Source organism: Hevea brasiliensis, chromosome 4 (genome assembly GCF_030052815.1).
Source record: "Hevea brasiliensis isolate MT/VB/25A 57/8 chromosome 4, ASM3005281v1, whole genome shotgun sequence".
Taxonomy (NCBI): domain Eukaryota; kingdom Viridiplantae; phylum Streptophyta; class Magnoliopsida; order Malpighiales; family Euphorbiaceae; genus Hevea; species Hevea brasiliensis.
This window is the reverse complement of record NC_079496.1, coordinates 1,672,321-1,696,816: the sequence shown is the minus strand read 5'-3', so window position 1 is coordinate 1,696,816 and position 24,496 is coordinate 1,672,321. Positions and strand designations below refer to the sequence as shown.

The following is a 24,496-nucleotide window of genomic DNA, read 5'->3' as shown; positions in this document are numbered from 1 at the left end:
GCCTACATATTTTATATGTTCTCCACCGACCTTTCATTGTTAATTTTGTTAAGGATGATCATTCATATTAAATTCTAAAATTTTAATTCTAATAATATGCATGCCCACTTGTCAAGCAAATCACTTCCTTAGATTTTTATTAATTATTAGATTATATTAATCTTGGGCTGATTTAATGTATTATGTGTTTTGCATAAACATAAAATAAAATAAAATAAATTGTATTTTTTTAATTACAAATATAAAAAAAATAAAATAAAATTTATTTTATAAAAATAAAATTAAGATAAAACTCTCTTAAAATAAGGGCATATTAGTGATAATATATATAATTTTTATTGTTATATTTAAAAATAAGCGTGTTTAATATAAACTTAAATTTATATGAAAATGAGTTTAATTATTATTAAATTAAATATTTATATTGAGCTATATGTACAGAGTTAATTATAAAAAATATATATATATATATAAATTAAGTATACTTATAAGCTCGAACTCTTCATTTAAACACCTTTTAAAAGTATAAAATTCAAGCTTCCACTTCCGATCTATTCAAAAGTCGAAAATGCCTAATATTCTTGGATATTAAGGAAACAATAGCAGTGGGCATAATAGTCATTTCTCTACCCAACTTGCAGTTGTTGTAAAGCCATACATTACTTACGTACTTAAGAACTGAAAAGCTATAGATCAAAACAGGAAATGGAGTAAAAGCGACGAGACGAAGCCTTTGAATATACCATTGACAGATTGGCTTGCTTGAGTGACGTCAGAATCCGGCTGTTCCGGCGAAGTTGATCGTTCTTTTTGTGAACCAAGTGGCTTAGAGACAAGGTTTTGTATGCTTTCTTCTCTTTTTCTTTCATTCATTTTTGAGATATGATCGATCATAGCTAGCGAAAACTTGGATTTTTCTTCTCTTGGGAGTTCTATTTGATTTTTTCTTGCACTTGAGAATTTGTTCAGTCGTCGGTGACTTCATATATATATATATATTGAGATCATTTGAGAGGATGAGTTCAAAAGAAAGAGTTACGAATCATTTTAGAGTACTGTCAATTCTATGCATGCTTAGTTTTATTGACTAGAAACTAAAAGAAATTATGTTTTGAATCTTGAATGATCAAATTTCATAATATAGAAAATGAACGACATTCTGTATGTTTGTTTCCTGTGAAAATTGTAGGAATTTCCAAATATTTTTGGTTTTTCTTTGGATATATTGATTGTTGAAGCAAATTAAATATCAGAACAGCTTAAATTCCATAAGGAATTAAATATGCACCTTATGTGTTTGGTTTTGTGAATTTCTTGAGTTGGACATATTAATTGATGGAAAACAATTTCAATTGTTATTGTTATTAATTAGGTAGTAAAAGCAATGGTGCTTTTTCCATCTCTTTTTGATGGATTAGCTAGGACAGTATCCATCAAGAAAGGAAGGAACTCCCAGAAGGATGTTGGAAAGGAAGCTGCAGAAGCTTTGGCAAAGGATGCAAGGAAGAACGAGTTGATGTTGAGTTCCTCTGGCATTGTTAAGTCCAACAAGTCAAATAATTTTGCCTCTGTCTGCTCCAAGAGAGGGCAGAAAGGAATTAATCAAGATTGCTTGATTGTGTGGGAGGTTTGTCAATTTATGTTTCTGTTATAAGAGTCATTTTCTGCTTTCTGCTAGATTTAGAGCTACGCTTTCTAGACGTCTAATTATGGATTGGCCTTTCTTATTGGATATTAATTATTGAGTATGCTTTTGGTTTCTTAGGAATTTGGATGCCAAGAGGACATGATATTTTGTGGTATATTTGATGGGCATGGTCCATGGGGACATGTTGTTGCCAAAAGAGTTAAAGAATCTGTTCCTTCTTCTTTGCTATGCAATTGGCAAGAAACTCTTGCATTGACATCACTTGACATTGATTTCGAAATGGAATTGAATAGAGATCTCCATCATTTTGATATTTGGAAGCAGTCCTACTTGAAAACTTATGCTGCAATTGATCAGGACCTTAAACAGCACCCTGACATCGATGCCTTCTGCAGTGGTACTACAGCTTTAACAATCGTTAAACAGGTTACATGCTTTCTTCCTTGTTGCAGGTGGATATAAATTAGCAAATTATGCCATTTTGCTTTGTCATGTTTCATCACTCATTAATGATAGATTTCTCTGATTAGTTTGAAGCCAAATAAAAGTTTCCGGATAAAGAACGTGAAATATGCTTCTAAATATTTCCTAGAAATACCAAACTTTTGGTTGAAAAAGGTTGAAGTAGGGATACGAAGGGTCCGAAATTCTAACTCACTGCAATACAAAACAAGAATGAGTCACTAGAGTTAAAAAAGCTAAATAAATAGAGAACTAGCTTAGTGGTACTAGCTAGAGTTGTTTTCAAGGCGACGAGGATTCTAGTATGAATCCCAATCAGAACCCAATAAAAAACAAATAAATAAATTAATTAAGCCCATTGAATAGTGATTAGTTTGTAGGCCTTTTGCAGAATTGAAAATTTGATAAAAGTGAATCAGAAGTAGCCTAAATTTTATATTTTGCCACTTGTCTTCAGGGTGACCAACTTGTTATAGCAAATGTTGGGGATTCTCGAGCTGTGTTGGCAACAACTTCTGATGATGGCAGTTTGGTGCCAGTTCAGCTTACCATCGATTTCAAACCCAACTTACCCCGTTAGTGCTCATTCCTTCCTCAATGTAAAATTAATGTTATATGTAAATGAACATTTTGTTACCTGAAGAATTTGTGCTCCTGTTTGTGGTGGTTGTAGAGGAGGCTGAACGAATAATACAGTCCAACGGTCGAGTATTCTGCTTACATGACGAGCCAGGGGTGTATAGGGTATGGATGCCAAATGGGAAGAGGCCAGGACTAGCATTATCAAGAGCCTTTGGTGACTACTGTGTGAAAGATTTTGGGCTCATTTCCATACCTGATGTGACCCAAAGAATCATAACAAGCAGAGATCATTTTGTCATTTTGGCAACGGATGGGGTATGCATTTTCCCTTTCCCTTTTGCTTTGACCTTTTCTCTTGGAAATGCAAATTTTCTTTTAATTTGGTTAGCATTTTAGCTAATTAGAGCTCAGAGTAATCAAATACGTAAAAAAAAAAAAGGGCAGAATGGATTATATGCATATGATAATTGCTGCTGTAACTCGCTTAATTCGAAGTTAAAGTTTGGAATCTGACTAATTTTGATGCGCTGTTTTCCTCAGCTATGGGATGTTGTTTCCAATCAAGAAGCAGTGCAGATTGTTTCTTCGACACCAGATAGGGAGAAATCGGCTAAAACGTTGGCGCAATATGCTGTTCGTGCATGGAAATATAAGAAAAGGGGCATTGCAATCGATGATATCTCAGCCATATGCCTCTTCTTTCAGAATTCACCATCCCAAAAGGTTGACCCTTTGATGGTCTTGAAACAAGCACAGGTGACCAAAACGGTGTAGTGGCTGGTTGAAAAAAAAAAAGCCTTTCACTTTCGGTGCAGTAGATGTTGTATCTAAACGTGAACCATGTTGGACCAAGAATACCATTTACAGTGTAAGAATTGAATAAGAAGCACCTAAATGATCAAGCCGTCTCAATATTATATTTTATACCAGAGAAAAGGATATTCAGATCCACGATTTTTCTTGCACATATTCGCTGGTACGAAAAGAAATAAATGGCCAAATTAAGAAAGTGGCGAAGACAATAGTATCTAACAACACATGAACATAAATGTCATGATCAATTAATTCTTTAACTTCCAAAAAACAAGTCAGTTATACAATAAGCATACTGGAAGAGTATGTCCACTGCTTCCTAATTTCTTGTTGCTTGCACTGTCTGTGTTGCAATCATTTGAGCCACAACAGTAGCATATTGAACAGCCGTATGTTGTGGAGTATAATGATCCAAGAGACCGTACTCAGAAAAATTAGGCTCTATATGCATAAAATGACCAGGTAATGATCTTTTTGAGATGGCCTCTTGCCATATATCAACAAATTCTTCCATGATTTGCCTTGCTTTCTCCATTGAAGATATGGGAAGATACTCAACCTTCAAAGGAACAAGTTAAATTAGAATGGCTCATGATTTTAACAACCAAGTTTCAACAAGCAATGGAGAAAGTCAATAAATCATTGTTACAGGCATAAGAGAATCTACTTGGATGTGACGTCATAATTTTAATAACACCAAAGTATCACAAAGTTAAACCATATCGTAAATTGCTACGAAGACAGCTACACTAGTAGATTATTGTGTTCAGTTCTCAGCCCTCAGAAAACTTAGAACAATTTAGAAAGTAGGGATTCTACTAATAGCAATAAAAGCTTTAACCATTTGACTGAAATGAAGTGCCCCATGAGCACTGTGAATCCTATATATCAACCAGATCAGGGCAAAAATGCTATGAGAGAAACCAACAACTCTACAACATAAAACGATTCCAAAAAGTCAAAAACTTGAAATCTGAGTATGCATTAGCATTTATAAGAAATAAAACCCTAAATATGCATTAAAAAGTGAGACATCAGACTAATTAAACATCAAATAGCTTGAAGGGATACCAATTTTGTGCAATTTATCTCGAATTGAAAACATAACATGCAAGTTCATTACCTCCATAACAATTCCTCTCAAGTTCTCAGAATGACTCGGAACAACCTTTCCCACTCTCAACTGAAAGTCTCCAAGTTGATACTGAAACCCCTACAGAAAACAGAAATTACAAACACAACCACAGATTACACCAACCAAAAGAATCATATTTAAAAATCCAACGAAAATTTTCTATCAAATCAGTAACCTCAAAACAAAGCGCCACCCTCGATTTGTAAGACTGAAGTTTATCCATTATGGTCTGAATTGTTGAATCCGCCTCAACAACGAGCCTTTGACCCCTGATCATGAAATAGTACTTGTTTGGCTGCTCCGGCAGAGAAATCCCGAAGAAATCTCGAGGGAATTCCGCAGTTAGCGACTGTTCTGTTGATCATATTAAATCAAATTTCAGAAACATTTTCTCAATAAAAAAAAAAAAAAAGAGGAGCTCAAATGAGAAAGAAATGAGATTAACCTCGAACCATGGGCTTATAGGAGGTTAGAGTAGCTTTCCACCTCCCTTCTTTAACTCCGTTTATGCTCTCTACGCACTGCGAGACCTCGTTGAGGATTTGGGTGTTCACAGTTGTTCCTGCATTGGGTTGCCAATGCAAAACCCTATTCATACATATTTGAATTCGAAACTCGACATTAAATTCATAAAAAAAGAAGATCAATTTGCTCTTTCTTTCTAGGGTTACATCATACATGCTTACCATTTCAGCGGCATGGTCTCCAAGGGAAAACAGCGACGGCGAAAACCAGAAGCAGGAGAGCCAGAGTATCATGCGAGACGAATTCGAAGCACGATGTCGTATAACTATTTCTAAAAGAAAACGAAAGATCACGTGCATTTCATGTGCCCGTCTTTTGCTTATTCAAAAAAAAAAAAAAAAAGCAGCATTAACCAACGCACCCTAAATGTTACCTTTTATTAATTTTGTATACTATATAATATTATTATAATACCATAAATATTATATTTAATTATTTAAATTAAAATATAAATTTTAATATTATTTAATTAATTATATAAATAAAAATATTTATCAATTAAAAAACTATTTTTTTATTCGATTATATTTTATAAAAAAATTATGTATTATATTATTAATATATAATATTATAAATTTAAATGTAATATAATAAAAAATATAATAATAAATTTTAAAAATATAAATAAGTGAAAATATTTAAAAATTAAAATAAATTAATAATAAATCTATAATTAGCTCATTAAATTTAATTTATTTAAATTTTATGTATGTATTATATTTTAATTTTTTATAATTTAAAATAATATTAATTTGTATAGTGAAATTATATATTTAGATTAATATGAAAGAATTATTTGTAAAATTAGAATATAGAATAATTTTGAAATGAATTTTTGTTAGGTTATTTATTATCATTATAAAATATTTATTTTTATTATACTGTTATCTTAAAATTTCATATTATTATTTCATTTAATATAAAAAAGTTTAAAATTTATTTAATATATTAATTATTTAATATTTAATAAATATTTTTATTTTTTAATTATATATATATATGTTATAACTATCTAATTAATTAAAATATAACTATAAATTTAATAGTGCATGTTCTAATTAAAATTATATATATATATATAATTATAAATCAATAAATACTAATATATTAGTATCAATATATTATTTTATTGAAATAAAAAAAAATTAATAATAATATGTAACTAATAAAATATTTTTAAATATATATAATAAATAATTAATTATAAATATAAAATTAAAAAATTAAATACTAATAAAATATTTTACTTAATATTGAACTGCGATAAAATTATATTTTTTATTTATTAATTTTTTATTTAATTAATTAATTTTTATAAAATTTTATATTTAATTGAAGTTAAGTATAAATAAGATTAAAAATCTTAAATTTATATTAATTTTTAAATTAAAAAATTTAAATTTATATAAATTTTAAAATTAATTTAAATAATAAAAATATAATTATAATTAATTTTAAAAATTAATTACCCTTCTTCATACGTAAAATATGATATTGAACCCTCCTTTTCAAAAAATTACTTTCTTTTCACTAATCTTAATCGCGTAAATTCTCTTTAAATATCTTCCAATTCTTTCCACTGGAAAACCGTCGGTCGACTTTCTCCGATAATGTCCTCAGCTATGTCACAACTGGGAATTACCGAACTCAGCGACGGGTCTGGTTTCCACAGCCTTCTCTCCCCCTCCGGTTATATCTTCATCTGTGGCTTCGGCTATCTCCTCTCTGGCACGTATAATCATTTTCAACATCATTTGCCTATGTTTAATTTGCGCATTTGGAGCCGCAGTTGTTAGCATAACAATGAGCTTTTAACTTCATTAAACCGAGAATGTTTATTGCAATGAAACATGGTCAATTTTCATCCTTCATAAATGCATTTCATCCTCGCAGCATATCTCTCTTTGGTAGCAAATTCTTAATCACTGCTTGCAGTGACTCAACGCCAAAAATTAGAGGCTAAATATCCTTAATCTAAAATGACCAAGTTGTTGTCTAATTTGATTGGCTTAAGTTGTAAGGACAATATTGGTACCTAATTCTACTTTTAATTCAAGTTTGCGAAAGAGTATTACTTTGGGTTTATCTAATAATATCTCATGGCATTCTTATTTGTACAGGTTTATTTCGGTTCTTTGATTTTGATAACCATAAAAGTAGGACCCCGGCTTTCTGTCAACCCGGTTTGGAATCATAAAAATGGAAAATCCCACATCGAAACATATAAAGAATGAGAGGTTGGAGTGGGAATATAAATAAAGATGGGGATTTTTGCATCTCTTCTTAGCTCGTACTGTCAGGGGTGAAAGGCGACTCGTTAATGATCGTATAGAGACGGCGGGTCGTGCCGACGCCTTGAACAAACGAACACATCCCTTCTAGGCGAGCGGATTCCGCCCTACTTCAGGTGGTCCCGCCCGTCAATTTTTGGAAGCCTCGACTATGGGAGAGGCTCACAAGTCCTCCACTTCCAATAAATTATTTCACTTCACCATTAAACTTTAGTTAGTAATGATCTAATATAAGTTAAAAATTATGTTAGATAAATCATAAATCTCATTCAAAGAGATTGATCCAAGTCTATGGCTACGCGCCAGAGCCAGTCGCTGGCAAGTGCTATTTGTATCCACTTGAACAGGATGCATTATAATTTATCAACTTAAAGGACCTAAAACACTCACATTATGGCACCTGATCGTGAATACCGAATATGATATACATTTTTTTTTCCTTTGTATATCTAATCTTGCGCACAATTACAATCTTCGTTCTTTTCCAGTTCCCTGATTAACAATTCCATCATCTTCTTATACATTGGCATATAATGATCATTAATCATCGTTCTTGAAAGGCGGATCTTACTGTACAGTTCTCTAGGTGTCTCGTATATACCCACATCTTCAGTGGTTCCATCATCTATGTCAATATTGGAAGGCACAGAAACAATATGCATGATTCTACCAGGTGGATAGAACTGGTGGCTGTCTAAAACATCTGCCGAAGTTATGGGACTTAAGGTTTCGGCTGCATTGGCCAGAACACTCTCTTCTTCAGTAATTTCTTTCGCTGCAGCAGCTTCTTCTGCCTGGGCCTCAATATCAACTTCATTCTCTTGCCTCTGAAGCTCCTTCTCCAGTTCATACCACAGTTCACCTTCAGTAACATCTTCAATGGCAGAAGAATTCATGACTCTATCATCAGAAATAAGAGGCTCGTCTTCCTCAGTATCATCATGCCCTGTTTCACTGCTTGAATTACATTCTAGTTTGCTCTGCGCTGTCTCTTTAGTTTGCACTTCAGCCACAATAGTATCAGAACTTTCAGATACTACAAAAGCTTCTGGCAAATCATCCACTTTAGAGTGTGCTGATGGACCCACAGAACGACGTCTTGGCCCTATGCATAGCCATGATGATAGAGATGAAGGTGTTCTGACAACAGCTTGGGCAACATTTTGTGCTCGCTTCATCACAACCTATATATATATGCATAAATATAGCAGAGATCTTACCATCAAGTTGGAAGACAGACAAATGGTGTAAAAAAATATCTTATGCATATATGGAAAACATCTCAGCAAAATTTCAATTGATTTTGTAGCTCCACATGGTCAACAAATGAAAGGTTTGGCTACAAGTCTCAGGAATGTAAACCACAAGGATAAGCAACATCTTACCTGAGTGCTGCTAGAAACAGGGCGCAGAAGTGCACCTGCACCAGCAACTCTAGCTTTAGCACTAGCCATTGATGGTAGACGAGATCCCAGAGCAGTTGCAGAACGATAAACAACATTTAGGACTCTAGTGTGCTCAACTTGATCCCGCAAATCATTTAACCAAGATGATGCTGTTACCTGGTCGAACTTTTAAGAATAAGAAGTCTGAAAGTAGATGTTAAAAGAATGATCATTGATATCTAGCCAGGAATGAATTTCAGCACCTCAGAGCGAAGGTTATCAACAGAGGCAGCTGAAAATGTAGGCACCAGATCAGATCCATTGATGATGGTAGTAATAAAGTGCTTCCCTGATTCTGCTAAATCCCAAGTCATACAGGCAGCTGCAAATAATGCAGTTCAAGGAATTTAGAGAAAAGCATATCATACTAGCCAAGAGACATATTAATATATTATGATACTCTACTTCGTTGAACTGCTCCGACCCATCCTAGCCTTTTTAGGAACACTGAGTCTCAGACTGAGTGTGTCACATACTCACAGCAGTGAAACATGTTTGCTTGAAACCAAAAAAGAGCAACTCTAGCTGGATCTATATCATTCTAATCCATAAATGATGCAGAAGGAAAAACTCTTAATATTGGGAATGCCAACAAGATTCTTGTGGATAGTTTTTTAGTTTTTTAGTTTTTTTTTTTTTCACTGTAAAGTTTGACACATCAAAAAAATACTTTTTACACTATTTAGTTTTACCATTTAGGTTTCAGCACATTTAATCAAGAGTGGAAAAAAATAAATGGTAAGATCAGCAGTAACTAGCCTGGGGCAAATGTGACACAAGTGCTAGAAGAGAACTCCTTCTGTTCCCGAAGAATATATGTTAATAACGCAGCAGTACCCCCTCCAAGTGAATGCCCAACAATCTGAAAACAATCAATGAAAATTAGATGCAAAGTTTGTAGAAGGGGAGAATTGTACTACATGATTCTGTACAGTGCGTCCTACACAAACCATGATAACAGAATATCAAGGCATATAGCAAGTACATTAGTCCAACATAATGCTTCTATGAAATATATTCAAAATATAATAACAAGAGGATATGGCCCATTTCAAGCATTAAAGCTCAAAAGATCTCTGACAGTTGTTTCAGTTGGATGCATTTGCAGTATGCTTCTTTGGTGAACACCATGAAGTAAAAATAATTGAACACAATTTTTCAAAGTTCCAAGTTAAAATATATTATAAGTTTCAAGTTATATGACATTCATAAATAGATTTTACAGAACTCATGCAAATTAAGTCCATGAAGTCCAACATCCAGGATGTAACATAACATAATATAAAGAAATGCCAATGGAAACAGATATAGTATGATTTCATTCCATACCAAATATCATGATTACCTTAACAATGTGGTCGGGATGTTCACCAAGTGCCTTAAGCAGGCAAGGAGTGCTAAGCTTTGCAATCCATCGAGCAGCAGCAACCATTCCACAGTGTGCGTATCCTAAAATTAAATTGCTTATCCCTCCATCATGTAAAACTGAATGATGAAAAGGAACCACAGCACCAGTTGCTGCCGTTAACGTATCTTTGATGCTATGAGTACCACGAATTAATAGAAGGAAACATTTTGAATCTTTATCATGTATAATTGTGAATGCTGGCTTCAGAAGCTGCAATCATTACTGCAAAAATTAATGCAATCCCTATTTTAAAACACGCACACACACACACATGTGCACCCACACAATGCTATATGAATATCATAAAACTTATAATACAAGGGAAAGACAATAAGTTAAACAACTACTTCTAGGAAAAAATATCAGATCCAACAATAGTTGAGTTTACAGATCAATCCTTATTAGAGTTTTTATCAATCAAGACCCACAACTAAAATTTGTTAATTGGCCTACAAAATATTCAACTCCTGTCTATGGTAAAAGTGCTACAGTTGGAAAAAGTTATGACCACTGAGCCATATTTACTCACATTCCAGATATATCAGGATTTAGTATCGCAGTTTATTTGGAAAAGGAAAGCAAAAAAAGAGTTCATTGAAAATGGCAAGTGTTAACCATTGCCTAATTATTAAGAGTGGGTCCATGTAATATGCTAGCTCGTATCACCCATCTCCTAACATATTTAATGCATACTATGTTTCAAAAAAATGATGTGGACATCTTTGCATGACATAAAATAAATCGAACAGCGCTGTGACGCAGAATGGCTACTCACCCCTGCTTTAGGCTTCTGAAGAAGAACATTGTCCAGAGAATATCCTGCAGACTCCAAAAACACAGGAAAGGGCTTCTTGGAAAAGAACATGCAAAGGGTTAGTAATCTCAACAGGCTATTCAATTCTGTTATAATTTCAGGGCCTTTTAGCTGTACACAATTACTACCAGCATATACACTTGCAACTTGCAAATTACCCTGCAAGAAGAAGAAGATTGAAATAATAGAAAATTAAAGATGTGAGTCTAGTGCTGTCAGGAATTATCTAAAGAGTCCTAAAAACAAAATATCGTCGTTCTTCAGCCCAAACCCCCATAGATTTCAGATAATTACCGCAGCTTACCTGCCTCCGCATAAGGTAATTAATACCAAAAGCCAAATCTCCAATCGGCCATTTGCCTAAAGTTTCAGAATAAGTGAATCTAAGCGTCTCCGATAGCGTTGTTATCGTTTCAAGCCAAGTCGCGGGTGCTTGTGCTGGCCTGCGAGCAATCCTCCTCCTCCCCGATCTCGATTTCGACAAATCCCCACTCCGATCGGATTCTTCCCCGCTCTTGGCCACCAATCTCCGACTCAAAATGTACAACAAAACCGCCGCTCCGGCGGCGGTCGCCATTGTCCCCGCCGCCATAAATCAAAATGAGAAGAGATAAAAAAACGCAATCTCAAAAGAAGGGGGCGGGGAAAAACAAAACCTCAAAATTGCTGATATTGCAGGAACTGGGAATTGCTGCAGCAGCTTAACAACAATAAATAAATACAAAACGAGTTCTTCAATGACGAAGACGAAGAAGAAGAAGATAAGACAGATTTGAGGTTTCAGATTGGAATGTGTCGAGTTCGAAAAAGATAAAAGAATGAACTTTATGAAATATTTAAGGCAAGAAAGAGATGACCATCAAATTACTGAAAAGTCCATATGTATGAGCGATTGAGATTGCACGAGGAGGGTGATTCGGTAAATGTATAGTCAGAATGACTCGTGAGGAATCTAGAGGAGAGAGGGAGTAAAAGAGTGCGCACGTTAAGCATCAGATTGAGATGAGAGAGACATGCATTGCGATGCAGGCAGCTTACTGGTCAGTGTGAGAAATGAGGATAGATAAGGACGAATAACCACTTAATTAACGCTTAATCTTTTCTCTAATTATTATTACTCTTAATTCCATGCCATTTATTAAAAAAAAAAAAGTTGAGTGGGTCCGCCTGTGATGGGCCTACAGAGTCACAGGCAGAGAACAGCTGGATCCAGCCCAGGAGGCAGGAGATGGAAACCTGTATCCTGCAATATCCAAATGCTCAATAGAGAGGTTCAACTAAGATATTAATAATATAATAAAATCGTGGACCCCATTGTTGTTGGGTCCATCCACCCAACTTCCACCTGAGTTTCATCTTCTTCTTTTGTTTTTAATACATTATATTTATTAAAAATATATTTCACATGCCTTTGTCTTACTGGGAAAATGGAGCTGCATTGAGCTAGGTAAATAAATAAAAGAAAAAATTAAAATTTCTTTTCAATGCCTTGATATTCCAAACCATTCATATATTCTGCAAATTGGGTATGGATTTTTGAATCCAACCACTCCACTTTGACCAATGTTTAGGCCATCTTGTGAAATGTGAACTCCTACTTCCATAGATCCTCATTCCAAGCATCCATATAATATGTGATTGAGAACTGGGTTGATTTAACTTTACTATTTAAAAAACTCCAAGAAAGACAGTGGGCTCAATTTTCAATTGAATAGGAAACTTATATTTGTCTTTGGTTTGGTCCAATCATGGGAAATGCAATGCAAGGAGAAAAAAAAAAAGGGGCTTCAAAGCTGTCTGGAATCTAAGGTCAAAGCCTTTTTATGTTTCAGAGTGAATGGGAATGCTCATCCCATCTATACCCAACCAGCAGCAGACAGAAACAGAATCATTCAAATTTGAAGTTTTCACCTTTCTTGACAGAATATAGTTTTTTTTTTTTTTCCCCCTTTTTGGTTTTGTGGTGAAGAAGTAAAGGTTATAGCTTTTGCTTTTGTTCAGAGGACGCAGGCCCTGCCAGAATTTCTTTATGCTTCAGTTTCAACTGGGCATTTTATGGAAATTTTTACAACTTCGATTTTATTTTGTATTTCATTTTTATTTTTTATTTTTAATTTATTATTAAAAAATTTTTAAATTTTAATTTTATTTCATAAAAATCTTTATAATAATTTTTAAATTAAAAAAATAATAAAATTATCTTTTCTTTTCTTTTTTCCTGTAATACTAAAAAAACTTTTAATCACTATCTAATTTATCATAAAAATATCATTGTAATGATCAAATTTATCTTTCATTGAAAAATATTAAAATTATATTTATATAGTTTTAGAGAAAATTTTAAATTTAAAAACATGTTATTACATATTAAAAAAATTTTTTATAAAATAAAATTTAAATTTAAAAATTTTTTAATAATAAATTAAAATTAAAAAAATAAAAATAAAATACAAAACAAAATTTAAGCATTATAAGTACCGGAAGCAACAGCTTTCACGTGTAATAATTTCTCTTTCTTATTTAATTCAATATTACTGGGCCAGGTTGAAATTAATTTTACCTACCCTCAATCTTCTGGCACTACCCCAATTAATCCCACTTTCTGTATCTTCTTCTACTTATTAATGAGTTATTTCAAATTATTATTTGAGATGTTAAAAAGTATATATTAATTAAAGATATTAAAAATTAACTTAAAATTTTAATTATTAGAATTTTAAAAAAGAAAATATTATTTTTTAAATTGATTCTTTTAATTGCATTTAAAATGATATTTATTTAAAAAATATATTTTTTTTTTTAACTCTAGAACCTGAATATCAAATGGGGCTTCAAGTTTAGATGCATTAATCACACTAAATTTTTCAGGCACTTTATACAATGTCCCATTAGGCCATAAAATTGGATTTTTATGAACTAATAGTGATTTTTAAGGAAAAAACATTAAGCTTAACTGCCTCTAAACATTACAATGTGGCAAAATTAACGTTAAGCTCTCCATCTCCTCACTTCCCACCAACTGATCCACTTTCAAAAAACTCCACCTTCTTAATCACTATATTCTTCTTGAAATAAAAGCCAAGAAAACGCACACCCACATACCAACCTCCAATTTTCTTGGTCACTTTCTGTTATTCTTTCTCTAAAATGAGTAAAGAATCTGATACCATCAAATCCCAGTTGGTGTTGGAAATTTGCTCTCTGTCCACCTGCTCCATTTCTTGTGCGCATAGGCATCCTTGCAGGCCTGTTAAATCTCATTTTATCGACTGGTATCGTCTACTCGGAGTACGTGTGTTCATCTTTGATTAATTTTATGTCTTTCTTGTTTATGGGCAGATGCTTTTATCTGATTCAAAGCCTTTCTTTATAATATATTTCTATTATAGGTAGAAGAAGATGCAGATACGGACGTTATACGAAAGCGGTATCATAAACTTGGTAGGGATTTGTTTGATGGGTTGGTTGTTTTCAATTTGTGATGTGCTTTTCTTGCCTGCTGTTTGGTAAGAGAGAGGATATTGCTAATTTCTTGGTGCAGCTTTGCAGCTTCATCCAGATAAGAACGAGCACCCCAAGGCTGAGATTGCCTTTAAGCTTGTCTTGGAGGTTGGATACTATCCTTTTTCCATGTAATGGGGTTGATTTTGTTTCGGAATTAAATCCTGCATTGTTATGTTCAAGAATTTCATAGCATTAGACAAAATCATGTATTTAATACATTGGTTTATTGCATTTACTTTATTAAGAATTATGTTTCCTGAGGGATATAAAATTAAAAAATCACTTCTTGGTATCTGTTGTTAATATGGTAAAACATCCATAAGAAACTGAGTCATGTCATGACCTGTGAAAGAAGCTTGTGAAGTAAAAATTGGTCTTGCAAATGCAGCTCATTGTTCAACTCATTGAATGGATTATATGAGTTTTAGTATCAGAGACGTTTCCAGGACTGCACGTACAGCATAGGATTCACTGGCCTGACAAGACCATAAATATGGAACATAGCAATTAATTTAACAGTAGAAAACACTTTTAGACAGCCAAATTTCACCAACATCATCCGCAGGTTAGGTAAGACTGATGAATTTGCATTTAGCTGTTCATGTTGTCTTCATCAAACTAAAGATGGCTCTGTTGGTCATCTTTATTTTATTGTTTTCTTGCTTTCTCAGTGGGAATCGATCTTAGTTGCAGGCTTATTCGTGTCTCTCTGACAATGTAAAGAGAAGAGCCTTCAACTTGGAGAGAGGGAAAAACTTCTGCTTTGAGTGCAATGGAGTTCCATACATTCGCTGCAATTTTTCTAGCAACGAATATACATCACAACTCCAGGAATTGAATCCTGCAAACCACTCAAGATCAAGCAGAATTCTGCAAGGTCTGAAAGACATCAGAGAAAGATTCAAAGAAGAAGCCAAGTTAATGGAGAACTGTTTGAAGGCTAATGCTGCATTAAGGAAAGGATCTCCATTGTTCAATGCCCCTGACCACCTATACCAGAGCAACACTAGGTGCAGGTCACGAAAAGAATCCCCAATTTTTGATCCATCCGACTACCTATTTGCAGGCTACCCTCACAACAGGAACCGAGTATACGAGAAACCTGAGGACGTCCGGTACTCCCAGAGACAAAATTCATCAAATCAAGACCAAGAAACAGCAAGATATGATTCACCGATCTTTGAGAACAGACCACACAGAAGAATTTTTAAGACCAAATCTGCTTGTGTTGGTTCATAAATCAGAATAAAGTGTTTCACTAGAATTCTGTGATATCTGTCAAGGAGAAATTTTTCCATATTTTTTTTTTATTACTGGCATAGGATCACTAGAGAACCAAATATTGTTCAGATGCCTTTATGACTTTATAAATAGGACAGTATTAAGGAAGTCTCATTCAGTGCAAGAGAAACAGGGATAGGCAACAGAACGAAACTATATTGTAGGAAATTTTGTTGTACAAAAATGTTGCATAACATAAAATGGTCTCATTTTTGCAGTTTGCAGGAACTCTGCCCTATTCTTTCTTTGCATTGAAAGAAATTTCACTCTTGGCTGAGATGAAAAACAAAATTGCTTTAGTTTCACCAGTGATCCACCAGATGCTATGCCCATCTCTTCAAGGAAAAATCATTGCATCCTTAATGAGCATCTCACCCTTCTTTTCCAGGTTGCTTGTTCTCAGGTTTTCTGAGAATACCACTATCTATCAATGGCCGAAGCTCTTCATTGGCTAGTTTGTTGATTTTGGCACATGAAGATTCCAAGTATGCACATATTACTTTAGAACTGCAGGATAAGAGCAAAGCAGTTAACATCAGATGTAGGCTAAGTATCATATATAGGAAAAGGGGGTTAACATCAGCTGTAAGCTAACCTGTGACCTTGGGCCCACAACCCACAGTTCCCTTTCAAAGCTTTCATCCATAAAGTAGTAGCAAAGGTAGGGTTATCAATAATTAATTTTCTAATGGTTCTACTGGAGTGGAAATTTTCTAAGACATGCTCCTCTCCAGATTCTTCAGATTTAGGCTCTGCTGCAAGAGATGCTATAGCTTCATGCAAAGAATTCAACTTCTCATCCAACACTGGGTGGAGAATGCCATCGGCACCCCCAGTTGCAACCTGTATCCATCACCAATATAATCCAAGGTAATGATTTGACAGCTCAAAACAGATGATTCACAGAGATAAGCAATGCTGAGAATCCAGAAACTAGCAAAACAACTAGTTGATACCATAATAGATTTTGAGAGAAAAAGACAACCTAATTTATTTTCAAAATTCCCTAACATAGTACATCTGGAGGTTAAGAGAATCCTCAACTTTCCTAGAACAAAATATCAGCAGCGGTAAGCAAACTGGCTTACCTCATACAAGACTTCTTTGCCAAAATTTGATCTGAGTATCTCTGCTGCATTCTCAATACATACGTCGATTAGATTCTGCAAGGCACAGTAGCAGAGGACTTATACTTCTTTCAAAATAAGTGTGCATGCACACATGCACCTCCATTATGAAGATAGAAGAATGGTAAAAAAGAATTGAAATGAAAGGTGCCACAGAAATAGAGAGAAGTAGAAATCTGCATAATCAAAGAGATAAACCTCAGCAAGGCAATTGTCGACCAGCAATTCTCGCCGTCTTAGAGAAGGATCTTTCTTTCCACCCTCAATTAAGTGAACATTCTCAGAACTTGCACTTTCATTGGCCCCAACCACTGTAGCTTTGGTACTATTGTCCTCATCACTAGATTTTTCATCTTTTGAAGGATAAGTGCCAGATATTACTTCCAATTCACTCTGAAAATTGTGGGATAAACATAGCAATAATCAGTATAGATAAACTGAAATTTACATATAGTTGCATTGCTAGTCTAACAAAGTTCTAGAGAAGACAAATGACTCCCATTACCTTGGCATTGAGAGAGGGAATAGATAAATTGAAAGCAGCTATATCATCTGGACTGAAATAACGTGAAAAGTTTGGATGGAGGAGCTGCAGCAATGGGCGCCTTCCATTCTGAAATTCACAAATATATATATATATATATATATATATATATATATATATATATATAAGGAATAAGTTCTCAATATACAAGAGTAAGGTCAAAAGCAGACAACCAAAATATAAGTGTGAGAGTCATTAAATTAATCTTGGCATATCTGCTCCATAATTTAGCTTTTCTTCACTTGAATTTGTTAACAACTTGAGTTATAATATGGAAGAAGAGTAGAAACCTTATCCAAAACAAGCTCCTTTAACATTGTTTGAAGTTCGCGAATGACAGTCTGAAACGAGGAGAGTTTGATAAGAAGCACAATCAAAGAGAAACATACAAATACATACGAAGAACAGTTCATTGTAAGCATCACAAGAAGAATTAACCTTTGTAATAAGCTTTGTGTCATCAACAGTTGAAACAAGGTAGGAAAGTACCTGTACAGTGACAAATAATTAACATGCATAAAGGGTCGTAATTTAAAAAAATAAAATAAAACTAAAACGAGATATTACAAATGTACTAAAATGGAAGAAACTCAAGAGAATATCCGTTGATGTTTAACAAATTTCTTGATCACCAACTCCTATCAGGGCTCAAAACAAAAACAGGGCATTGTTTACGACTATTTTAAACACTATGAAAAATTTTAAAGATGATGAAGCATTTCTACTAACCTAGGAAATTTAGGAAGTTGGTTGTTCAGGTAGCCAAAACTAAAAAAAAAATCTGAACTTTTCAACTTTAGAGACAATCAAGAATTTAACATGAATACTTTCCACAAGAAGTACAACAAACAGCTGAGGAAGAATGACCCTACAGCAGTTAGACAAGGAAGGAGGAATCATTACCAAGCTCCCATATTGATCATGAGCTATCTTGCCTACGTAGCCTTTCATTCCTTTCACAATCTTCTTTCTTTCCTAGATATAAGGAAAACAACAAATAGCAACTTACAATCTAAAGAGATAAGGACAACACTTTGCAAATGGTTACAAAAATAAACTATTAGCATTCTCTTTCTTTATAGATAAAAAGATCAGACCACTTGCAACAGACCTTAGCACTCCCATGTTTAACACAGAGCATACCAATCCTGGATCCATCTCTTGTATGGATTATTCGAACAAGAAGTGGACCTGATAATTGCTGAATTACTTCTGCTGCAGAAGACTATATGAAAATGTAACTTAGAAAGGCAAGAGAAGTTGCAAACTAAGTGATGTTCATAAGAATTTGCAGGGTATCGTAAATCGTCAAAATCACCTTATCAGCAATGCTGAAATACTCTATCAGCACCCTGTGTATGATAGAGTGGTCAACTATTCCTTTTTCTAGAATTGGTTGAACCACAGAAGTCATGTGTCGCAAGACTGAACCCTTCTGCAGGTTCAACTTTGAGATCACATCAAGCAATCTGAAGTAATGCACAGGAAACAGCTGCCATCAGCAAGAAAAACAGCAATACCATGGAATATTACAAAGCACTACAAAAGGCATTAGAAACAATCAATCAGTTACCTGCTCTCTTTCATTAAGGTAAGGTCCTTGAACAACTGAAGCTCAGTAGAATATAATTCCATAAGAAGCTCCTGCTTTTGAGTTGCATTTGCAAGTTGGTATGCATGCTCAATAACTGCAAGTGATTAAAGACACATGAAAAAAGTAGTAGTAATAATACTAGCAAGACATGAGAAAAGATATACTTGCAACCAAGTCAAAATGCAACAGTTATACTGCTACCTTCTACCACTAGAATACTTATTAAGCCTTAATCCCAAACTACTAGGAGTTGGCTATATGAATATTTTTTGCTATTCAGCTCTGTTAGACACCAAGTCCTCATCAATATCCAAAACTTGTAAATCCTTTGATACTACTTCCCTCCACGTCATCTTAGGCATTAAACATAAAAATAAAAAAGGCATTTTACTACTTTTAATTCATGAACTCATCAGAATCAAGATTGTCCCCTAGTGGATCCTTCAATATTGATCCCTAAGTTAAATACATCAAAAAACTAAAAAAAATCCTTAAATCCAAACTTGCCAGCCCCACATAAGATGCTAGAAGCCTAGAAAAGCCAAGCACAAACTAAACTTTAGGGAGACTAGCGCAGAAATGCTACAAAATATTTAAGAATGAAACAGTTTGATTTACATGTTACAAATGAGAAACTAGAATCCATCAAAGTTAGCTGCAAATGAGGAGATAAAGGACTTCACAGGAACATTCAATGTATCAAGTACCTTAGAGAAAAAAAAATAGAAAATAATTAAATAAGTAAAAAAGAAAAGGAGAAAAACTTCATTATAGCATACTTACCAACAGATCCAACCATATGTCGAAGAAGAGAAGCAACATGCCCATGGAGGTTCAAGATAAACTCTGCCAGCTGTTTTTTAGAAGCTGCAAGAAGTAAAGTAGTACATTGAGATGACAACAATAAAAAGGTTTACTTACATGAACTAGAAGAACATATTTGGAACTGGTTTTTCTTCCCGTTTCTCTCTTTGTTATTTTAACCCAAAACGTACCATTGTCTAACATTTTCTTTACTAGATGAACTGCATAAGTGTTGCATGCAAAGTTAAGAAAATGTGGCTTGAGCTCCTCAAATACAGCATCTCTTTCAGTTTCAGAACAATACTTAACACAGGTCTGAAACAAAAGAACAGAATATAAGGGTTTAATGCTACAATATATCACGTCATTATTTAAGAAGGGAAAAAACAAGGAAAGAAAAAGACCAAAAATCACCTGCAAAACTCGAGAAGAAACATGGGAGCTAGCAATTTCTGGAATCTTCCCCTTCATCTTTTGTAAAGCTTCACTAATTAACCTTAAGATAATTTACAAATATAGAACCGGATGAGTAAGAGAGAGAGACAGAGAGAGGGAGAAAGAGAAAGGGGGGGGGGGGGGGGGGTGTTTGGGGAGATGTGGGTTTGGGGTTGTTGGAGAAAGAGATGAGGGGAGGTAAAATATGGTACTACATTTAAAACTTCAAGCCAAAATACGTACTTAGATCTTTCTTCTTTGGCAATATTTCGCTGCCTCATCTTCTCCCAGAGAGAAGCGAGTTCCTATTCAAAAACAGTAGAAATTAGGAAATTACTTCAACCAACCGTCAACATGAACAAACTTACTGGGTGAGGTATTGAATATTTATATAAGCAACCATTGAAGCCACCGTACTATAGACCCCAATCGATAGCCTTTTATGAACAAAAGGAAAAGCTAGAACTTCCATTTACGCAAATGTAAAGTTTCACCCCCAGATCACCTTGCACTGGGGAAATGAATATTTGGTGGAGGAAAACGGAAGAACAAGAAGAGGACCGAGCAATGCTAGAGTCATGCCAGAGCCACGTAGAGTACACAGGTTCAAATTCAATTCACAATGACCCTTTTCATTTCCCAGTCGCCCAGGCCAAAAAAAGGAAAAAGAAGGCATACTTGCTAAAATTAATGAAGCCACCGTACTATAGACCCCAATCGAATTGCCTTTTATGATCAAAAGGCAAAGCCAGAACTTCCGTTTACACAAATGTACAGTTTCACCCCCAGATCACCTTGCATTGCGAAAATGAATATTTGGGAAAGGAAAACAGAAGAACAAGAAGAAGACCGAGCAATGCTAGAGTCATGCCACAACCACTTAGACTACATAGGTTCAAATTCAATTCACAATGACCATTTTCATTTCCCAGTCCCCCAAGCCAAAAAAAAAGGAAAAAGAAGGCATACTTGCTCCAGAGTGTAATGACGCTTTCTCTTCTTCTTCCTAGCCTCTGCTAATTCCTACAATTACGAATGAGATTCTATCAGTGAAGAAAAATGTACAACCACGCTAGCGGTCAGAATTCAATTTCAATCCACTTAATTAAAATAAATAAGCTACAGAAACGGGTAAAGAAAAACTAAACCTGAACAAACAGATTTAAAACACTGTAAAACACCTCTGAAACAAGGACCAACTAATAATCAATAAATATAAATAAAAATAATATAACAAAATTCACCTTGGCATGAAGTCGGCGCTCTCGCTTTGTTTTGGGCGCATGCTTCTCTTTCCCGGATTCTGATTTTCTCAACTCAGATGCATTCGGCTTCTGAGCCTTCTTGACGGGCTTGAAAGGTTTCTTCAGTCTCTCCGTCTGGGTATTAGAGCTAACAAGCTTCGGCTTTTTGGAAGCTGAGCCATCCGTGCCAGTCTTGGCATCTGGGTTTCGCTTTCTGTTCTTCAAGTTGCTGCTCTCATGTTTCTTCGCCGCCATTGAAGCTGATGTCGAGCTGCTTGTATCTGTTTTCAGTTGTTACTCTTGGGGTTTATTTTGAGGGTTTTGGTTGTGGAGGAGACAGGAGCAACCATGAAAAACGGCAGCGGCACAATGAGGGCCGGGTCCTAATTCCAGTATGTACATGCCAATTTCTATTGGGCCGATTGGGCTTGGACAAGGAAAGCTGTCCAAACATAGCCAGACAGCCCTAAACTTGATCCATTGTCAAAATAATAATAATAACAGTTATCATTATTAAGCAAGGATTCTGACTTTAACCTGAGACATAGTTTGAAAATTACTCAAGTACCATTATATTAAAGTTCATTTGTGACTTAATTATGGTCTTGTTAATTAGAATGTTTAATCAGCTGTTAAATATTCATCTCTGAATCTGGCCTTCCCTGCAGGTTCTTGACAATGGCATATATATCCTCTCTTCCTGCTCATTTTTCGACAGCCCCAGCCCCACGGTGAGGTGGAGGTATCGTACTTCCATGGAAAATACTTTGTTTCATAGGGAATAATTCTCCTTCAATCATGACAACATATAATCTTCCCTGGGAAAATAATGCACAGACAAGATCTAATTTGCTAGACGTAAATTGCCACTTGCAACTTACCACCTTGTTGGGTGTTGCTGCTGTGGAGTTTTGTCAGTATTAGAGAGCACGGCTGCAATTGTTATTATTCAGCCTTAGAGTCAGAACACGTCCAAGACCCTATATTATTTTCAGTAGGTATGGTCGGAGTTCCGATGAGTCTGCAAGACAAAAATGTTCCGATGAATCTATTCCGTTGGTAAAATTAGAATTTTCAGCTGAATTTTAGTGAACACAGCATTGGATGCTGCTCTCCAACATTGGATGCTTGGGGAAGCAGGGTGAGATCTTGAATAATTTCAACAATCAACAGCTAATGTATTAATTTCTATAGACTTATTTAATTCAGTAATTAAATACATATAACTTATTTCTAGGTGTCAAATTTAAATTCTCACTCATTATTTTTTAAAATTATTAAATTTCGAATAAGAGTTTCAAATCTATTTTAGGAATACGCTTCATTCACTGTATGTAATGTATACAATCACCGCAAGTGGCTTTAATGATCATATTCATGCACAATCTGTTTTCTTAGAATGTCAAGTGCTATAATCATTAGGGAAATTTTAGTGATTTCATGAGGATCCAACGTCTATTTCCTACGCGCTTCAGCAAATTTTTTTGTGTCTTTTTTTTTTTTTTTGAATTTATGGGGTGTAGAGTAATGGTTAAGCATTCATTTCATAATGTCCAGCAAGAATTTCTAATTTGAAAGCAATTTCCAACATGTGAGAGTTAACGAGAGAGCAATAACTGGCAATTGTATTGGCTGAATTATAGCTTGAGATTGAATATCCAGTGAATTATTAGCTCAAGTTTTCATTTGGGGTCATAAAAATGGACAATTATCAGACAAAATTTGCAGCATTTATGCCGAAATATCCATGGACTTTTTGTTATTGTTTTATGACTTTTTCTATGTGCATGGTTTGCTCCAATTGAAATTTTTGAGTCTTAGTGTTCAAATTGCAAAAGCCATTATGAAGGCATAAGCCACACAAGAGGTTAGCAGTTCACATAATCAGGTTAATTAATTAATTGTCCCTACATTCTTATTAACTAAGCAATTAAAAAAAAATCCTCAATTTTCAAATCGGAATAATGTTCAATTTAAAATTTAATTTTGTCTATTTTTTATTTTTGAGCTAAATTAGCCTTCAAATTTTCATTAAAACTCAAATTGCCCAAAAATTACTACCACAGCCTTTTCAAGGCGCGTGAGAAGCTGTTTTTTTTTTTTAATTTATAATGAATTTCAATTTAAATTTAAATTTAAACAATTATATAAAATATAAAATAGAGTTTTTTATATTTATAATTTTAATTAATTGTAATTACAATTATTTTATTTTTTTATTTTTAGTTAATTATATGAAAATATAAAAATTATATTTTTATATTTTATTTTAGTTAATTATAATTAATTATAATTTTTTTAATTTTAATTTTTATTTTGAATTAATTATATGAAATACGAAACTATTATTTATTATTTATAAGTAATTATATGAAAGTAATATTTTTTATATTTTTAATTTTAGTTAGTTAACACTTATTATAATTGTTTGAATTTTAATTAGTTATATTAAGATATAAATATAATATTTTTTTTATACTTTTTAATTTAATTATTTGTAAATATAACAAATTTGGTTTTCAATTTCAATTTTAATTTTATAAATTTACTTAATTATATGAGGGTATAAAAATAGCAATTTTTTATTTTTAATTTTAATTAATTATTTTTAAAATAATATTTTTATTATTAAAAATAAAAATTTATTAAATATTTATTTAATTGATACGTAATTTCACTTTTTAAAGATTAGGCTATTTTGAATTTTAATGAAAACTTAAAGGTTAATTCAACTCAAAAATAAAAAATAAATTAAATTGAGCTATTTAAAAAATATAATAAAAAAATTAGACATTATTCCATTCTCAAATATATTGCTCTCCATAACTTTTTATAAATAG

The 24,496-nt window shown here is 33.7% G+C and overlaps 5 protein-coding genes across 8 annotated transcripts; 2 read left to right on the top strand and 3 right to left on the bottom strand.

Moving 5' to 3' along the window:
• The first annotated feature begins 684 nt into the window (after nucleotides 1-684).
• LOC110633111 (probable protein phosphatase 2C 34) lies at nucleotides 685-3,594 on the top strand. Of its 3 annotated transcripts, none has more exons than XM_021781588.2 (6): nucleotides 685-837; nucleotides 1,377-1,627; nucleotides 1,766-2,074; nucleotides 2,568-2,685; nucleotides 2,784-3,007; nucleotides 3,233-3,594. In XM_021781588.2, the coding sequence occupies exons 2-6, from the start codon at nucleotides 1,385-1,387 to the stop codon at nucleotides 3,464-3,466; spliced, it is 1,128 nt and encodes a 375-aa protein (XP_021637280.2). In that variant the 5' UTR covers nucleotides 685-837; nucleotides 1,377-1,384; the 3' UTR covers nucleotides 3,467-3,594. The 3 variants fall into 3 exon arrangements, with proteins under 3 accessions (XP_021637280.2, XP_021637278.2, XP_021637279.2); XM_021781586.2 differs by having other exon boundaries at nucleotides 1,373-1,627; XM_021781587.2 differs by having other exon boundaries at nucleotides 689-842; nucleotides 1,373-1,627.
• Nucleotides 3,595-3,666: 72 nt separating this feature from the next.
• LOC110633112 (mediator of RNA polymerase II transcription subunit 20a) lies at nucleotides 3,667-5,410 on the bottom strand. 2 transcript variants are annotated; one of them, XM_021781589.2, is made up of 5 exons: nucleotides 5,327-5,410; nucleotides 5,086-5,228; nucleotides 4,816-4,994; nucleotides 4,629-4,718; nucleotides 3,667-4,064 (listed from the first exon to the last, which is right to left on the bottom strand). In XM_021781589.2, exons 1-5 carry the CDS (start codon nucleotides 5,338-5,340, stop codon nucleotides 3,825-3,827), a joined length of 666 nt encoding a protein of 221 aa, XP_021637281.1. In that variant the 5' UTR covers nucleotides 5,341-5,410; the 3' UTR covers nucleotides 3,667-3,824. The 2 variants fall into 2 exon arrangements, with proteins under 2 accessions (XP_021637281.1, XP_021637282.1); XM_021781590.2 differs by having other exon boundaries at nucleotides 5,086-5,202; nucleotides 5,327-5,392.
• A 2,453-nt stretch (nucleotides 5,411-7,863) lies between these two features.
• Nucleotides 7,864-12,093, bottom strand: LOC110633062 (uncharacterized). Its single transcript, XM_021781510.2, has 7 exons — nucleotides 11,428-12,093; nucleotides 11,085-11,282; nucleotides 10,247-10,519; nucleotides 9,661-9,763; nucleotides 9,105-9,223; nucleotides 8,842-9,018; nucleotides 7,864-8,640 (listed from the first exon to the last, which is right to left on the bottom strand). Exons 1-7 carry the CDS (start codon nucleotides 11,713-11,715, stop codon nucleotides 7,906-7,908), a joined length of 1,893 nt encoding a protein of 630 aa, XP_021637202.2. The 5' UTR covers nucleotides 11,716-12,093; the 3' UTR covers nucleotides 7,864-7,905.
• Nucleotides 12,094-13,986: 1,893 nt separating this feature from the next.
• On the top strand, nucleotides 13,987-15,899 carry LOC110633054 (uncharacterized). The gene is made up of 4 exons (XM_021781500.2): nucleotides 13,987-14,411; nucleotides 14,513-14,564; nucleotides 14,665-14,732; nucleotides 15,321-15,899. The coding sequence occupies exons 1-4, from the start codon at nucleotides 14,271-14,273 to the stop codon at nucleotides 15,864-15,866; spliced, it is 807 nt and encodes a 268-aa protein (XP_021637192.2). The 5' UTR covers nucleotides 13,987-14,270; the 3' UTR covers nucleotides 15,867-15,899.
• A 145-nt stretch (nucleotides 15,900-16,044) lies between these two features.
• On the bottom strand, nucleotides 16,045-22,037 carry LOC110633050 (pumilio homolog 24). The gene is made up of 17 exons (XM_058144937.1): nucleotides 21,657-22,037; nucleotides 21,382-21,435; nucleotides 20,656-20,717; nucleotides 20,392-20,473; nucleotides 20,169-20,292; nucleotides 19,957-20,040; nucleotides 19,153-19,267; nucleotides 18,898-19,048; nucleotides 18,691-18,804; nucleotides 18,483-18,554; nucleotides 18,018-18,068; nucleotides 17,870-17,920; nucleotides 17,541-17,648; nucleotides 17,234-17,428; nucleotides 16,997-17,071; nucleotides 16,504-16,751; nucleotides 16,045-16,415 (listed from the first exon to the last, which is right to left on the bottom strand). The coding sequence occupies exons 1-17, from the start codon at nucleotides 21,909-21,911 to the stop codon at nucleotides 16,280-16,282; spliced, it is 1,977 nt and encodes a 658-aa protein (XP_058000920.1). The 5' UTR covers nucleotides 21,912-22,037; the 3' UTR covers nucleotides 16,045-16,279.
• Between the last annotated feature and the right edge of the window lie 2,459 nt (nucleotides 22,038-24,496).

Excerpts from the sequence above, each read along its gene's own strand:
- LOC110633111 (XM_021781588.2), top strand. The coding sequence starts at position 1,385 with ATGGTGCTTTTTCCATCTCTTTTTGATGGATTAGCTAGGACAGTATCC. Across the intron at positions 1,628-1,765 it reads ATTGCTTGATTGTGTGGGAG|GAATTTGGATGCCAAGAGGA; the intron begins GTTTGTCAATTT and ends TTGGTTTCTTAG. Across the intron at positions 2,075-2,567 it reads CTTTAACAATCGTTAAACAG|GGTGACCAACTTGTTATAGC; the intron begins GTTACATGCTTT and ends ACTTGTCTTCAG.
- LOC110633112 (XM_021781589.2), bottom strand. Across the intron at positions 4,719-4,815 it reads GGGTGGCGCTTTGTTTTGAG|GGGTTTCAGTATCAACTTGG; the intron begins GTTACTGATTTG and ends TGTTTTCTGTAG. Across the intron at positions 4,065-4,628 it reads TGAGAGGAATTGTTATGGAG|GTTGAGTATCTTCCCATATC; the intron begins GTAATGAACTTG and ends GTTCCTTTGAAG.
- LOC110633050 (XM_058144937.1), bottom strand. The coding sequence starts at position 21,911 with ATGGCGGCGAAGAAACATGAGAGCAGCAACTTGAAGAACAGAAAGCGA. Across the intron at positions 19,049-19,152 it reads ACCTTAATGAAAGAGAGCAG|ATTGCTTGATGTGATCTCAA; the intron begins GTAACTGATTGA and ends GCATTACTTCAG. Across the intron at positions 17,072-17,233 it reads TCGACAATTGCCTTGCTGAG|AATCTAATCGACGTATGTAT; the intron begins GTTTATCTCTTT and ends TGTGCCTTGCAG.
- LOC110633054 (XM_021781500.2), top strand. The coding sequence starts at position 14,271 with ATGAGTAAAGAATCTGATACCATCAAATCCCAGTTGGTGTTGGAAATT. Across the intron at positions 14,565-14,664 it reads AAAGCGGTATCATAAACTTG|CTTTGCAGCTTCATCCAGAT; the intron begins GTAGGGATTTGT and ends TTCTTGGTGCAG. Across the intron at positions 14,733-15,320 it reads CCTTTAAGCTTGTCTTGGAG|GCTTATTCGTGTCTCTCTGA; the intron begins GTTGGATACTAT and ends TCTTAGTTGCAG.
- LOC110633062 (XM_021781510.2), bottom strand. The coding sequence starts at position 11,715 with ATGGCGGCGGGGACAATGGCGACCGCCGCCGGAGCGGCGGTTTTGTTG. Across the intron at positions 11,283-11,427 it reads ATTACCTTATGCGGAGGCAG|GGTAATTTGCAAGTTGCAAG; the intron begins GTAAGCTGCGGT and ends TTCTTCTTGCAG. Across the intron at positions 9,764-10,246 it reads ATCCCGACCACATTGTTAAG|ATTGTTGGGCATTCACTTGG; the intron begins GTAATCATGATA and ends GATTGTTTTCAG.